This window comes from Maniola jurtina, chromosome 8, assembly GCF_905333055.1.
Source record: "Maniola jurtina chromosome 8, ilManJurt1.1, whole genome shotgun sequence".
NCBI classification, from domain to species: Eukaryota; Metazoa; Arthropoda; class Insecta; order Lepidoptera; family Nymphalidae; genus Maniola; species Maniola jurtina.
Genome location: NC_060036.1, coordinates 4888291 through 4905810, shown reverse-complemented (window position 1 = coordinate 4905810; position 17520 = coordinate 4888291). Strand labels below are relative to the sequence as shown.

At 35.5% G+C, this 17520-nt stretch overlaps 1 protein-coding gene across 6 annotated transcripts in view; it reads left to right on the top strand.

Moving 5' to 3' along the window:
• The window catches only part of LOC123867661 (fasciclin-1), a 103895-nt gene that overhangs the window by 68688 nt on the left and 17687 nt on the right, over positions 1-17520 (top strand). For 4 of the 6 annotated variants that reach the window (XM_045909831.1, XM_045909828.1, XM_045909829.1 and 1 more), the window contains exons 4-7: positions 1871-2010; positions 7204-7300; positions 9431-9608; positions 10654-10814. In XM_045909831.1, the coding sequence (XP_045765787.1) occupies positions 1871-2010; positions 7204-7300; positions 9431-9608; positions 10654-10814 (576 nt within the window). Of the gene's footprint in view, positions 1-1870; positions 2011-7203; positions 7301-9430; positions 9609-10653; positions 10815-11212; positions 11222-17520 lie in introns of all 6 variants that reach the window. The other 2 variants (XM_045909827.1, XM_045909825.1) reach the window with 1 other exon arrangement.

Below are 17520 nucleotides of genomic sequence, written 5' to 3'. Positions count from 1 at the left end.
TATTGATTTAAACATCTTTATTGTTAACGAAATCATCAAGAGTAAGAATTCAAGATACACTTAAATTTTTGTGTCAAATAGTCTTCGTGTTGGCTGTTAACACTATGGTAACTGGTCTGTCTCATCACTATCATTTAGCTCCGCGTAGGTACGCTCACCGACGCACACTCATCAGTGCCAAAATGGCGAAAAACAAGTTGCTCCAGAAACAGGCCGGCAATCGCAAGTCCAGCGTATTTGTAACAGTAGAGGTCAGTGTTAGTCCCTTATGCACCTTCCAGGAGTCACGATGGACAAGTTCTCGGCCTGCCAAGTTTTTAACGCGCATTGTGTTTCAGGCTTCTCGTTCAAAAGTGAGTAATTTTTTAATTTCCTGGATACGATGGAAGACAGTACCTATATTAGATCCGTACACCTCTCATTGCAATTGAAAATTGTGATATATTTTTACTCATTGACAGTAAGTAGGAAGTAAATATTATATGTATACCTACCTACATAGGATGCTCTCGAAGTTCCAATAATCCTTACTTCCTTACTTAATATTATAAATGCGAAAGTGTGTCTGTCTGTCTGTCTGTCTTTCTGTCTGTCTGTCTGCTACGTTTTCACGGCCCAACCACTGAACCGATTTTAATGAAAGGTACAGACTTGGGATACATTCCGGGGAAGGACATAGGCTACTTTATATCCCGAAAATTTGAAGAGTTCCTACTGGATTAAAAAAAAACCAAAATCCACGCGGGCGAAGCTGCGGGCATCCTTTAGTTTAGTAGGTAATATATTCGACATCCAAGTTTCATAGTATCAGCACATGCACGATTTTTCTTAGAAATAGTCTATCTACATAATAATATACCTTAGGAAATAGCCCTTCTATCATCGATGCCTTCTATGGGAGCCTCATACTTACTAGGCGTTTTAGAAATTTCCCGACCTTCTATGCCTTTTGCGATTCCTATCGATGTATAAAATCATATCAAAGAAACAATATGTCAAAAAATCTTTGAAATTTAAATGGCTCCTCCAGTTCATATTTTTAACTAAGTTTGGATTCAAAAGTCCTTAAGTTTTTAGAGGGTTTAATGTTTTAAAAGATTTTATTAAAAAAAATTAACCTAAATTTTTCGTACAGCGTTACGTAATTTCTATTCAAGGGTTCTCTATATGTTTGCTACTCCAGCATGTATTAAAGCAAAGATTATTATTAAAGTAGTTCTGTACTTGCCCTGAAGTTTATTTACCCCGGGGTTATTATGCGTCCCGGGCGTATGAAACTTGTTTTCAACAACCATATTATACGTGGTAATATGCTTGAGTTTCAAGTTTAAGCAAATGTTTTAAGAAGACCCGTTTCGCTTATTTAATTTAAATTTCAATTACTACATAAGTAGGTTCATAAAATGGACCACATTGTTAAATAGAATGTTATGAATTGAATTAAAAATGTCCAATTCAGAAAGTAATTGTAAATTAGTATCACCTTAACAGCCACATACGAGTAATAAATTACTGCAGTAAAGTGTGAAGGTCAGACTATAAGCTGGTCGCACTTTGGAGACGTTTTCGTATGAATTTCATTCGTGCGAACTCGTACGAATACGCACAATCAATCGCGACCTTTCAAGTACTATAGGAACGCGTAGACTGGTTAGGTAAGGTTAAGTTCGTACGAAAATGCATCCAACGTGCGACTAACCTTGCAGTTTTACGTACTTTCTGAGACACGGAAAATACTTAAACACGGAAAATCACCCGTTTGGTTATCGACTTTCGTCACCGTTTGAACTACGTCATATTACCTGCAACCAAAATTTCTCTAAAATTCTTTTTGTGTTGTTTAATTAAAATTAGCAATTCAATTTTGTAGGTTCTACATGTGATAGACCAGGTGCTGCAACCGCTGCTGCCTCTCGGACAGAGCTCCGGCGGGTCTCCCGTGTACAACCCGAATGCTTATCAGTTTCTCGAACATTCGGACGTATTCAACGTCGGACCACATCGCTTGAGGTAAGCCAAAGCTGTTAGTCCGACATGTTTCGTAAATAATCCTTGAATCTCATTTTCCAATTTCAGCTGAGTGTTGAACCCTTTTTAACCCCCGACCCAAAAAGAGTATCTGTGTATCTGTTTATGGCATCGTAGCTTCTAAACGAACGGTTTTAATTTAGTTTTTTTTTGTTTGAAAGGTAGCTTGATCGAGAGTGTTCTTAGCTATAATCGAAGAAAATCGGTTCAGCCGTTTAAAAGTTAACAGCTCTTTTCTAGTTTTATTATAGAGATTTTTGTGTCGGGGGTTTTCAACCCCTGAACCAAAAGAGGGGTGTTATAAGTTTGACGTGTGTATATGTGTGTCTGTGTATCTGTGTATCTGTCTGTGGCATCGTAGCGCTTAAACGAATGAACCGATTTTAATTTAGGTTTTTTTGTTTGAAAGGTGCCTTGACCGAGAGTGTTCTTAGCTATAATCCAAGAAAATCGGTTCAGCCGTTTGAAAGTTATCAGCTCTTTTCTAGATACTGTAACCTTCATTTGTCGGGGGTGTTATAAATTTTTAATTTACACTTGTTTAAATTTTAAGTTATAGCTTTACAACTTCTTTGTACAATTTTACTTTTATTTATCTTTCTGTTATTTCAGTAAAAGTAAACCTGCACAAAAAATTTATAAAGCGTATTTTAATGCTCAACTAAGCACCCTATGTTCTATATTATAATATCAATTGATATTATAATTGATCTATTTATTCTATGTACATATTCTATTTCTTTTTAGTGCACTTTTGATTTGTACATAATATTTTATCTCTCTTTCTAGTCTGTGTTACAGTAGTCTTTAATTAGGTAAATATTAATGAAATTATTTAAAGATAAGTTAGCTCTTGACTGCAATCTCACTTGGTGGCAATGATGCAATGCAGTCTGAAATGGAAGCGGGTTAAGCTGGAAGTTGTGTGACATTTTTATCTCTTATATCTTATCCCTAATCGGTTTTGAAGAAGCATCGTGCCAGAGCAGGGACTAACACCAACTACCAACAGAATCCAATGTATATTACAAACTATTTTCAACCATTCACTCATGAATATAATATTCCATATTGTTTTAGCGAATTCCAATCTCAATATTGCTGTTCAACAATTCAAGTTTCGTGTACCTAATTGTGAATTTCTATAATAGTTTCACTACGATTTCATGTGAAATATTTGAACGGAATGTTAATATTATGAACAGAATTTCAAGAACGCAATTAAATATTTTAAATCTATAGTAATATAAGCTATTGTAATTTCCAAACAATTCAACCTTATCTGATGAATGGATGTTAAGTATTTTAACTGCGAAATATCGGAACAATTGATCGTACTTACTTAATAATTTAGCGCTTCGCTTAATCATTATTATTATTCAAAAAAATGGATTTTTTCTCTCTGATGAAATTAAATTACTTAAATCCAATAGGATGTCAAGTGGTTAAAGTTATATGTTACAGTTACTGTTAAACTTTGACATCAAAATGGGATTTACAATTATTCAGAGATTGTTTTGGACCAAATTTGGACCAAAATTTTATCTTTGACCTTAATCATGACGGTATGAATACTGACTTTAGGTTGGTGCTCAAACTTTAATGGTAATCGTTACGTAACTTTGACTGTCTGTTGTGCTACTGGACCTCAGATTAGGTGAATTCGCAGTAAAATGACAACATGTTATTAAAAAAAGAATCTATTAGTGAAGCACAGTACAGTTTGATTTGAACTAGTCGACTCATTTTCATTGATCGATACAATTACATGCGGGAATATGCCGTTGGAATGCTTGAGCTGCACTCAAAAATCAGATTTTCAACCAATGAATGCATAGCTCCTGAAAATAAGAAATAGTTCAGCCTATAGTATAGCTAAAAGTTTTGTTATTAATTGAGGACCTGGCGAGCAAAACGGCGCTAATTGCACGAAATAAAATTTTACAAGAAGAACACAAAACTGAAGCTGTTATTGACAACTTTATTGTAATAATAATACCGTTTTGATCAAAATCACATTTAACAGCACTACGCTGTTTTACTTGGAAATAGTTCAAGTTTATATTTAGTGTCGAAATCATGAACTTTGGATTCAATTTCAGTGCAGTTTACGGCCATTTTGCTTGGAAATGAGCTCAAAGTTTTGAGTAGGCTTTTTAGCCTACTAAAAACCTAAAGCCTATCCGGAAATTTAACTACACCGTTTTGATCGCCAGCTACTTAATTTAAATCACCATGAATCTTTTAAACGTAAACATGTAAACTTCACTGTTAGCAGAACGCGGAGTTGATTTTTGCCGTTTACTAAGTTATTCCGCGCCACTAGCCCTCGCCTTCGACGCGGAGTTTTATGACTCCGATTTTTCCACTTCCCTGCTCAGTGCACCGGGATACTTTATGCATATTTAAAATATATCAACAGTTTTTTACGTTAAATGAAGAAGCTATACCTAATATAGTAAAATATAGATAATATCCTTTTCACGATTAAAGTTCGTTATAAATTGTACCTACTTGCAATTTGAAAATAATATTACCAAAAAATCACACTTCACACTAGTATTATAAAGGGGAAAGTTTGTGTGTATGTGTGTATGTTTGTGCGTTTGTATGTCTGTTACTCCTTCACGCAAAAACTACTAAACGGATTGGGCTGAAATTAAGAATGGAGGATTAGCACATAGGCTACTTTTTATCCCGGAAATTTAAAGTGTTCCTTTGGGATTTTTAAAAAGTTACATCCACGCGGATGCCAGCAACGAAGTCGCGGGCATCAGCTAGTATACAATATACCTAGCTGTGGGCTACCATTACAAGATTAAAATGTTACATAGGGTCTGTTATAAGGTTTCATTTAAACAGACTAGATAACTGCACTACAATATGGGTAATGGGATCGAGATATGCGTGCATTATTAATTACAATGCCACTGTAGTTGTGTAAATAGTGTTTATTTGAGTAACAAGTGCTGGCATGTAAGCTTGTTTCATGAAATCCTACTAGTATTTTAAATGCGAAGGTGTTTGTTGTTGTCCTTCAATTAAATACGCCGCGACGGAGCAACGGATCGACGTATTTTTTGCAGAGATACAGTTAAAGAGCCCTGATAGCTAGTAGTTAATCGGAAGTTTGGAGTTTGATCCCGGGCACGCATCACTAACTTTTTAGAGTTATGTGCAATTTAAGTTGTGAGGAAACCTTCATGACTCAGAATTCTCCATAGGTAGATAATGTACTCAAAGGTCAAGTCTGCCAATCTGTACTTGGCCGGGGTGGCAGACTATGGCCTAAATCCTTCTCATTCCTAGAGGAGACCTTTGCTCAGTAGTCAGTGGGTTGGCGATAAGAAAGACTTGGAAAATGGTCACTATATTAGGGAAATATGAACTTCTATACTAGTGTTATGAACTTCTCGTACAAGTACCTACATTGTATACAAATTGTAGTGATGCACTACCGAAATCCGAGCAATATGAAAGTTTGGGTTAGTTACGACTCCGCTAACATGCTTACAAAGTAGAGGATTGAGTGTTGTTACTTGTGGTCGTGGTTTGTTACTGTACTTACCGGGAAAAGTTACTTTGTTACCACAAAAAGTTGAAAATAATGGCTGTACCTTCTACAAAAGTGTGTAATGATGTGGAGAAAAGTCATTGTACCTACGCTCAATAAATAATTTATCTTTTTGTGTACAAACCTTGCGGTTTATTTTGTACGAAAATTGGTAAAATTATCATTTTAAATCCTGTCGTTAGTTACATCAATTTACACGTATCAACTTATTATAATTGAATAGTTGAATTAAAACAGAAGTTTTACATAACTTAAGATACTTTATGGAAATAAAACTTTCTTGTTTTATTTTACATAATTGTAATTTTTACCATGCATCTACTTATAACGTTTGTGAAAATCAGGACAGACCGAAACTTGGTCATTGTGGAAACGCTGCTGTTGACCTGCTCACAATAAAAGAGTAAGGGTTGTTATCTTGGCTTTGTTACTAAATAATATAATGTATTTTTCCAAAGGAGAATGAAAAACTACGCCAAAATTATATGCTATTTTTAACCCCCGACCCAAAAAGAGGGGTGTTATAAGTTTGACGTGTGTATCTGTGTATCTGTGTGTCTGTGTATCTGTGTATCTGTGTATCTGTGTATCTGTGTATCTGTCTGTGGCATCGTAGCGCCTAAACGAATGAACCAATTTTAATTTAGTTTTTTTTGTTTGAAAGGTGGCTTGATCGAGAGTGTTCTTAGCTATAATCTAAAAAAATTGGTTCAGCCGTTTAAGAGTTATGAGCTCTTTTCTAGTTTTCTTGTAGAAAAAAAGGTTAGATAACCGTTAGGTTCATAATATTATGTCAATAGACAAATGTCAAGCTGTCAAGATGGACGTTGTCTAAATACATAATTATTTATTTGAAAATGATGTTTTGGAAAACTCAAATACTTTGGATCGTCGGGGGTGTTATAAATTTTTAATTTACACTTGTTTGAAATAAAAGGCAAAAATCATTGATTGACCACCACGCTGTCATAATTTGAAAACATAACTAAACATACTAGTCCACCCTGACTATATTCGAGCCTAACGACCTGTATGTAGTAGTTATGTACTAAGTAGGTACGCAAGACTGGTCAGAACGAGCAAAAATTTTTGCGAGCTGCAACTTTTTTGCTTACAAGCTTCATAAAACAGAATTTTTGTTTGAAATAGCCCTTCTATTAATTATACTATTCTTTACTACACAAAGTTTCTAGTAGAGTTCTAGTAAAGATTGAGAATTTTGAAAAATTTGTTGACTTCGTAGCCTTTTTTCGAGGTTTTCGAGGTTTTATCTTAAACATTATTGACTTTCTGTACACAGCCCCTCTATTTTGCGACGGAAATTCCTTTACAAAATGCTAATTTGTGATTTGGTAACTTACTTGGCTTACGTTGTGCCACTTTTTTACGAATTTCCAGTAAAATGTGGGTAAGGTTTATTTCAACAAAATAATTTTATAAATCCAGCATCACACCAAGTTACTTAATATAAGTACAATTACCAAGTCACAATTTCGTAAAGGTACATTTTATTAACTTTAGTCTAGCCATTTAGAAGTAAGTACAAGTAATTATACCTAGGTAAGGTATACATTTCATCTCAAATATTTTCCTTTTCTCAGGTCTTTTCGTCAAAAAGTAAACCAGCTACAAAAGAAAGAAGTTTTTAACGCTGACGGTCGACACACATTCTTTATTCCTGTTGACGAAGGTTTCAAGGTAACTTCTAAAATTAAATACTTACCTTTTTAATGTAGCTTCAAACAAATTATTATCTTTTTCTTGCAACTTCATTTGTAGAGCTCTAGCTACGACTCTGTTCATGGCGCTACGCTTATTTGTGAGTTCTCACTCGATGTTTAATAAGGTGTCGAATAGTGGTTTTTAGGGTTCCGTACCTCAAAAGAAAAAGCGGAACCCTTATAGGATCACTTTGTTGTCTGTTCGTCTGTCTGTCCGTCTGTCGTGTCTGTTAAGAAAACCTATAGGTTACTTTCCGTTGACCTAGAACCATGAAATTTGGCAGATAGGTAGGTCTTATAGCACAAGTAAAGGAATAAATCCGAAAACCGATAATTTGTGGTTACATCACAGAAAAAAAAATTAAAATGTCTTTCAGTTTCAAACTAAAATAACTATACTAAGCGGAGTAGCATATCAAAGGGCTTTACTTGTACATTCAAAAACAGATTTTTATAAGCATAATCATTTTTGATTTATCGTGCAAAATATCGGAAAAAATACCCGAGTACGGAACCCTCGATTGCGAGTCAGACTCGCACTTGGCCGGTTTTTCTTATCTCAGCTGTAATATTATGCTGGCATTTGTTTGTCTGATTATATGTAAGTAACAATGTCGCATAAGGTAGAGCACTGCTGGTTAGAAGATGCCTATTTACTTTTCTTTTAAAGGTGCCAATGTAGGTGGCAGGGAAAATTGGTGCTGGAAGGGTATTCCATTTTATAGCAGCGTAGGAATTTGAAATTAGCTAAATTCTTTGTGCGTACATGAGGTATAAAGCATGATAAACAAAACTCTTTAGCTAGTAATGTTCTTCAATACACAAGGTAAATAAAAATTAAGTATTCATTGAATTTAAAAACAACCTGAAAAACTACAATCGGAAAACACGGTTCGGTTTTCAATATTTAATTCCTTTAAAGGAAAAATATTGTTTCACGTTGTTTCAGTATAATTTCACGCGAACTGCAAAAGGGAAATGTTATAAATTCCAATGAAACAAAAAAAAACGCTTAGGTATCTATACGATATGCGGGCTTAATAAAAATGCCTGCTGCCTCCTGTCGCTCTACTCGAGTCTCGAGGGATATTTTGCAACCGTTCTATTTTTTTAAATTATTATTGAAAAGTTCTAGATCGGAGACACCGCGAGCGTTTTTTCAATGTTCTAATAATAATTAGTCGTTCACTAATAATAATTGGGGAAAAAGGGGGTAACCCACAATAGGGTATTTTACTCTATTTTTTTATTTCATTCATTCTTTTTATCCTAGTTTATATTAAAGTAATAATATTTATCAAATTCAAAAGTAGGAAAATACCCAATTTTGCTTCTTTCTTACAACACAAATACCTGTTGCTGCAATTTCAGCTGAATTCATAGCGGTCCAAATCGAGCACTGTAATGATACAATGTGATTATTTTAAACAGCGTGGGAGCGAAGCGGCGAAAACTCTGAGTGCTTTTTTAAGCTACGCTTAAATTCTACGCTAACATTTTCACAAAATTCAATTCTAAAAATTCCACAAAATGTTTTAGGGCTCAGAAGATCACACACATAAAAGCCCCTGATATCTTCTAGTTCTTGCGTATCTCTAGTAGTTATTTTTTAACTAAGTAAGCATTAAGCATGCGCTTGACTACAGTCACGGTAAAAAGAAAATGATGCATTCTAAGGTTGAGTGCACCTATTTACCTACTCTGCTTTTGAAGGTACCATTAATGTAACTGTTAGGAAAAACAAAAGCTGGAAGCGCATTCCATATTTTAGCAGCGCGTATTAGAAACGAGGAACCGAATACTTCTTACGAGAACAAGTCCAAACTATGAAACTAGGGTTTAGTTAATCACCAGTGACTTTTTCTTTGCAAACTACCAACTGTTTCGTCTACGATATAACTACAACGAACGTGGAAATTGTTGAGCTCATCAATTGTTGAATGCATCATGAGTATCAATGGTCCCTAAAGTAAAAGATATGCGGTCATTTCATTTTACAATATTAATTCTTCAAAATGTATTTTCTCTATCTCATTAGAGTTTTCCATATTAGTAAAAACAACAACTTAGAATGTCAATATAGTAATTTTTTGCCTTTTTTGGCCAGCCTACGACCAGGTCGGATCTTATAGACGCAAAGGTAGTGGACGGTCACGTGATACCCCATCAAGTCCTGTTCACTCAAGCCACGCCTGACACTAAGGAGTTCAAGAGCTTGGCTTTCAGTGACAACGTCAAAGTCATCATCTCCTTCACCACGAGCATAAATGGCAAAGAAGAAATCAGTGAGTATACCTAATGTTTAACTTCCATAAAAACCGAAAATAGCGAGGCTTAATTTCCTTGTTGTCAATTGAAAAGGCATGCGTGTGATTTCTAAAGGCCGAAATAAAATGGTCAATGTACCTGTAACTATCGATGACTTACTATAGACCTATTTCTACTGTCGATGTAAATTCAAATCAAATCAAAATATTTTTTATTCAATTAACTTTTACAAGTAGGTACTTTTAAATCGTCAAACGCATCTACTAACATCACATCCACAAAGCTAATAGAGAGAGAGCCAATGAGGGCCAGACCTTCGTTATTTTATATGCTGATTATGTATTAGTACAGTTTCTATTAGAATCTTATTGGAATGCTATAAGTAATCCAAGTACATATATATTCATATGGTCCAATAGAACCCTTTATGTAACTACCTACCTACCTACCTATATTGAAAACTTTACCAATATTCTGTAGCTAATAATATTTTGATTATATTATGTAGATGATTACACTAAGCCTAATTGAAATTGTTTTCAAAGTCGATAAACTAGGCCTAATCAAACAGTTTGTAAATAATTACATAATCGTACAAGTCTCCAAAATCTCGCGTAATATTATTATCAAAATTTTACTAAGTAAAGCTGTTCCGCCGCGGCTTTGCACGACTAATTAGACTGATCGCGTACCTATATTTCGATTTAATATCAAACAACTTTTTGTTACGGAAATCGAACCTGCTATATGAAACAAATGAAGATGTGCTTGTTAAATTATTATTAGGTATGTTGACATTAGGTATTGTAGGTTATTGTTAAAAGTCTTCATCCGTTATATTATATTACACTAATCAAGACTGATTTGTGTTTATTATTTTATTGATGAATTCTGTCCTCCATCTCTGGAAAACTTCATCAGATAAAAAAGTATGGATCAAAAGTATCAAAGTATGGATTCAATGTATTTTCAGATTACTTTTTTGTGAAAAGGTGTTTTTCTTCCTCATACATAACATAACGTTGAAGCAAGTTTTTTAATCCAATTATTTCGTCTAAACAGCTTTTGTGAAATCAAACACGGTTGCTGGGGACGCGAAGCACAGCCGAGGAGTGGTTCTAGCAGACATCGTGAGAGCGAACATACCTGTTAAAAATGGTGTTGTCCATCTCATCCAGAGACCCTTGATGGTGGTCGACACTACCATCGTGGATTTTCTTAAGGTGAGACTATACATAGATTTGCGTGATGAAATCCAACAATGATTGATTGAATTCTAATTTCAATGCCAGGTAGGTAATTTATTCAGTACTACTATCCTACAAAGATGTAATAGTATACGTGTATTAATGTATTATTGGCATATCATGTTAGCGCCTAAAATCACACCAAAAAATATAGAATAATATTGAAGATTCAATAACTGTTTGCAATTTTAATGTTTCTTATAAAGTTATACATAAATCGAACAATGTGATGGAAACCTTTGGAAACAGACACCGTGTTTTTACATAAACATTCAGAAATCAACCCATTTCTCATGAATTTATTAGTTTCCTTATTTCTTAATTAACTTTTGAACAACATTCCTCAATTTTTGCTCCATTTATTTGGGAACCAGGGAAGGAAGGTAAAATGGCGAAGTTTATTATGATAATTTATTGTGAGCGTACTATTTTATATACATTTAATACTGTTTGGAGCACGTTTCATATACATGTGCGTTTGAATTTTTTATTAACAATTTGGTATGTTAACTACAATTGTTAATGTTTTGCTTGTATTATTACAATTTTATGGCTGTACATTAAAGGAAAATTTATATTTTATAAAATATGATTAATGATGAAATTTTAGTGGTATCGTAACATACTAATTATTACGATGACAGTACTTAAAATAAGTTAGGTATGGAGATCTGGATATTGGGTGGTTTAGGATTCTAGTACAAGGTACTATATTTTGCTCATTCAGCCTAAAACTATATAATATAATAATATATTTGGGGCACTTGCTAACATTAACAATTTATCCAAGCAACGCCTTAGAGGTTTGTCTTAAAAGGTAAGCAAAGCAGCGTATAATTCAAACACAAAAACATATTGTTTTTTAAGTAGGTACAACTCTGTAACGTATAATTATTATTTTTTATAAGTACCAACCTACTCAGATTATTTTATTATATTTATTTAGATTTTCCTTTTCTTTTTTTTCAGATTAGTAGGTACCTCTATCTATTTTTTTTTATTATTCTTAAAATGTTTCTACTTACCTAATTTAATTTCTTTGTAAACATTTAAAATACCGCTACCTATTTTAATATCCGAGATTATTATAATGAGGAAAGATTTGTTTGGTTGTGATCGATAAATTCTGAAACTAAAATTTTAATAATTATTTCACCATTAGAAAGCTAATTAATCCCAAAGTAATAAGCGATATTTTTGAATTATATTTTGACTTATTTCAGTTGATAGTATTTGTAAAGCAAGCCAGGAGAAAAACCGCTACCTTTACTGCTTTATCTGCGTGTGTTGATTATAGTATTATGGTCTGTCATACATAACCGCCTGGCTACTACAAAAAACTTGCTCTTAAGTAGATCCAAATAAAGAACCCGGAATAATATACCTCAATATACATATTATATAACACATTTTATGTCGAAAATAATTTGAAAATTACAATGTGATTTTCAACCATCAAAATGTGCGTGGTACTTCTGCCAACCCCTTCGGGATAAAAGCGTATGCTATATTTGTATATAATTAATTAATGATATATAATAAACTAGTGCTTTGCTCGGTGCGCGAGCTGCTAAAGCAGCTCGCGTGACGTGGTTGGGTTGACAAGTATTAAAACGATAGTATTTATTAAGATACAAAATTAACCGCGAAAACACAATAAAACGTCACCCATATCGATTTTTGTCTTAAAAAATGCATGTCCGCCATCTTGGATTTCAAAATAAATGTCGTTATCAAAATGAGCACCCTGGAAAACTCTGAAAACGACATCCATATAATTTTTGTAAAAACGGGGTAGTTAAGGTTAATAAAGTAGGTTGCGTGGGTGCGCGGACCACTAAAGTGGTCCGCAAGCATGCATAGTTTGTTCCACCGAGTAGACCTTCGGACCCTGATCATCTTTTGCCAAAAAACCACTCTTCCATTTTTTATAGCCTCTGAGATAGACATCGACGAAATTTGTACGGCGGCCATCTTGTTTTTCCAAAATTTTCCACTTTTTCTATTAATCGTTTGGTACTATCTTCAAAGATTGTGAGTTTCAACGAAATCGGTTGGAAAACAAAAGAGTTGCAAAAATCTCGTCGGTCGCCATCTTGTTTTTCTGAAACGTCATAACTTTTCTCGACTCCCATCCCGCACCCGAACATATCTCCCGAACATCATCGTATCGTTTTCTGTCTCTTTCTAGCAGAATGAGGCATTCAATATTCGCCATACAAAATGTATGGAAAAATAAATTCCGCCATTTTGAATTTTTTTTTTGTTCATCGAGTAGACCTTTGGATCCTGATCCTCTTTTGCCAAGAAACCACACTTCCATCTTTTATACCCTCCGAGCTGGACACCGGCGAAATTTGTATGGCGGCCATCTTTTCTTCGCCATTTTGAATTTTTTTTCAGCTTTTTGGCAATTGGATGACGTCATGAATGACATTTGCTCGAGCACCCCCCACCTATCTTCAATACCTTAAGCGGGGCCTTCACCCGTCTCCGAAATCCTCAATCATCAGCTCTTTCCAAATTTTTCCTCGATTTTTTTTTTGTTTTCTATACGACAGCATCAGTGAAAAAAAAATTTTTCATACAAAATTTTACAGGAGGAGTTTTTGGGGAAAATCTCGAAAATCTCCCCAAATGTGGCAACACCGTTTGCATATTTCGATATTGCCAGCCAAGTCATACAATCGATCCTCACATGTCATCTTTCCAAAATGTTGCCAACTGCCTCAAAAACGTGATCAAACTTTCGAAAAATTAAAAAAAATACAAAATGGCCGCCAAGTCGTTTAACAGGAAGATTTTATACGGTTTCATAATTTTCCTATTAACTACAGGATATACCGCTTCCGATGACGTTTCAATCTCTCCTCTCGCTCGCACCTACGCGAAGGGGATTCCGTGAAAAAGACCATGTCGAAAATCACTTTTTCTTTGATAAATTCCAGTGTTGCCAGTTTTCGGCGACAAAAATACCCAAATGTCATTTGTACAAGCAAAACACATAATCGCTCATACTCGTATTTTGCGAAAAGTCCGTTTTTCGTTTTTTTACAATTTCCCGAAAATCTTGAAATTTCCCCAAAAAATGGGGTAATTTTTTTTCACCAATCTTTACCTCAAGTCTATACGCACAATCGTTTCATAGAAACCGAAACGGTCCGACGTCGTCGACTGGGATCAAAAACGTGATCAAACTTTCGAAAAATTAAAAAAAATACAAAATGGCCACCAACTCATTTCACAGAAAGATTTTACACGGTTTCATAATTTTCCTATTAACAACAGGATATACCGCTCCCGACAACGTTTCAATCTCTCCTCTCGCTCGCACTCACGCGAAAGGGGATTCCGTGAAAAAGACCATGTCGAAAAATCACTTTTTCTTTGATAAATTCCAGTGTTGCCAATCTCTGGCAACAAAAATACCCAAATGTCATTTGTACGAGCAAAATACATAATCACTTATACTCGGATTTTGCTAAAAGTGCGTATTTCGATTTTTTACAATTTCCCGAAAATCTTGAAATTTCCCTGAAAATGGGGTAATTTTTTTCCTCGAATCTATACTTCGAACCTAAACGTACAATCGCTTCATAGTAGCCGAATCGCTCCGATGTTGCCAACTTTGAGATATTCGAATTTTAAAATTGCGTTTTTTCGTACCTCGAACAGAATGGCCTCCATGACAGCCGCCATCTTGAATTTTTAAAAACCACTCCCGTTCTGTCAAAATACAGGATAATCGTGGGCGAAACCAGAAAAAATAATTATCCTCGATTACCCCGTTTCGGATCTGTGGCGCCGCGGTTCGGGGTCGAAAAATCAAAAATTTTAAAACGCTACGGCTCGGCCGCCATCTTGTTTTTCCAATTTTTTCCACATTTTTTGTTAACCGTTTACTACATTCTTTAATAGTTGCGAGTTTGAACGGAATCTCTTAAAAAATAAAGGAGCTGCAAAAATCACGTCGGCCGCCATCTTGTTTTTCCGAAATGTCATAATTTTTCCCCAGTCGACTCCCCCACCCGAACACATCTCCCCTACATCATTATATCATTTTCCTTCTCTTTCTAGGAGAACAATTATGTCAATGAGTCAGTGGTAATTGAGCTATATATAGTATAACTAGTGTTTTGCTCGGTGCGCGAGCTGCTAAAGCAGCTCACGTGACGTGGTTAGGTTTATGAGTTGTATTGAACCGATTTTTTTTATTAAGATACACAAATTACCCCGAAAACCCCATAAAACGACACCTATATCAATTTTTTTCTTATAAAGTGCACGCCCGCCATCTTGGATTTCAAAATAAATGTCGTTATCAAAATCAGCGCTCTGGAAAACTCTGCAAACGACATCCATATTATTTTTTGTAGATTAGGATTATAATTTAGTAGGGTGCGTGGGTGCGCGGACCACTAAAGTGGTCCGCGAGCATGCAGAGTTTGTTCCACCGAGTAGACCTTCGGACCCTGATCATCTTTTTCCAAGAAACCACTCTTCCATCTTTTATAGCCTCCGAGATAGACATCGACGAAATTTATACGGCGGCCATCTTGTTTTTCCAAAATTTTCCACTTTTCCTATTAATCGTTTACTACATTCTTCAAAGATTGCGAGTTTCAACGAAATCGGTTGGAAAACAAAAGAGTTGCAAAAATCACGTCGGCCGCCATCTTGTTTTTCTGAAATATCATAATTTTTCCCTACTCATATCGTGCACCCGAACATATCTCCCCTACATTATCGTATCGTTATCCGTCTCTTTCTAGGAGAATGAGGCATTCAATAGTCACCATACAAAATGTATGGAAAATTAAATTCCGCCATTTTGAATTTTTTTTCTATTCATCGAGTAAACCTTTGGATCCTGATCCTCTTTTGCCAAGAAACCGCACCTCCATCTTTTATACCCTCCGAGCTGGACGCCGGCGAAATTTGTATGGCGGCCATCTTTTTTTCGCCATTTTGAATTTTTTTTCAGCTTTTTGGCAATTGGATGACGTCATGAATGACATTTGCTCGAGCACCCCCCGCCTATCTTCAATACCTTAAGCGGGCCCTCCACCCGTCTCCGAAACCCTCAATCATCAGCTCTCTCCATGATTTTGGCTTACTAAGTTTTTGTTTTCTATACGACACCATCAGTGAAAAAAAAAATTTTCATACAAAATTTTACAGGAGTTTCTTAGTTGAAAATCTCGAAAATCTCCCCAAAAGTGGCAACACCGGTTGCATATCTCCATACTGCCAGCCTAGATACACAATCGATTCATACATATTGACTTTCCAAAATGTTGCCAACTACCTCAAAAACATGATCAAAATTTCGAAAAGTTAAAAAAAATACAAAATGGCCGCCAACTTGTTTCACAGAAAGATTTTACACGGTTTCATATTTTTCCTATTAACTACAGGATATACCGCTCCCGATGACGTTTCAATCTTTCCTCTCGATCGCACCCACGCGAAAGGGGATACCGTGAAAAAGACCGTGTCGAAAATCACTTTTACTTTGATAAATTCCAGTGTTGCCAGTCTCCGGTGACAAAAATACCCAAATGTCATTTGTACGAGCAAAACACGTTATCACTCATACTCGGATTTTGCTAAAAGTGCGTATTTCGAATTTTTACAATTTCCCGAAAATCTTGAAATTTCCCTGAAAATGGGGTAATTTTTTTTACTCCAATCTACACCTCGAGCCTGTACGTACAATCGCTTGATAAAAGCCGAATCGCTCCGATGTTGCCAACTTTGAGATATTTAACTTTGAAAATTGCGATTTTTCGTACCTCTAACATAATGGCCGCCACGACAGCCGCCATCTTGAATTTTTAAAAACTACTCCCGTTTTGTCAAAATACAGGATAATCGTGGGCGAAACCAAAAAAAATAATTATCCTCGATTACCCCGTTTCGGATCTGTGGCGCCGCGGTTCGGGGTCGAAAAATCAAAAATTTTGAAACGCTACGACTCGGCCGCCATCTTGTTTTTCCAATTTTTTCTACATTTTCTGTTAACCGTTTACTACATTCTTTAATAGTTGCGAGTTTGAACGGAGTCCCTTAAAAAACAAAGGAGCTGCAAAAATGACGACGGCCGCCATCTTGTTTTTCCGAAATGTCATAATTTTTCCCCAGTTGACTCCCCCACTCGAACACATCGCCCCTACATCATTATATCATTTTCCTTCTCCTTCTAGGAGAACAATTATGTCAATGAGTGAGTGAGTGGTAATCGAGCTATATATAGTATAAACTAGTGTTTTGCTCGGTGCGCGAGCTGCTAAAGCAGCTCGCGTGACGTGGTTAGGTTGACAAGTATTAAAACGAATTTATTTATTAAGATACGCAATTCACCACAAAAATCCACAAAACGACACCCATATCGATTTTTTTCTTAAAAAGTGCATGTCGCAATCTGGGATTTCAAAATAAATGTCGTTATCAAAATCAGCACCCTGGAAAACCCTGAAAACGACATCCATATCATTTTTTGTAAAAACGGGGTAGTTGAGGTTAATAAGGTAGGGTGCGTGCGTGCGCGGACCACTAAAGTGGTCCGCGAGCATGCAGAGTTTGTTCCACCGAGTAGACCTTTGGATCCTGATCATCTTTTGCCAAGAAACCACTCTTCCATCTTTTATACTTTCCGAGATAGACACCGACGAAGTTTGTA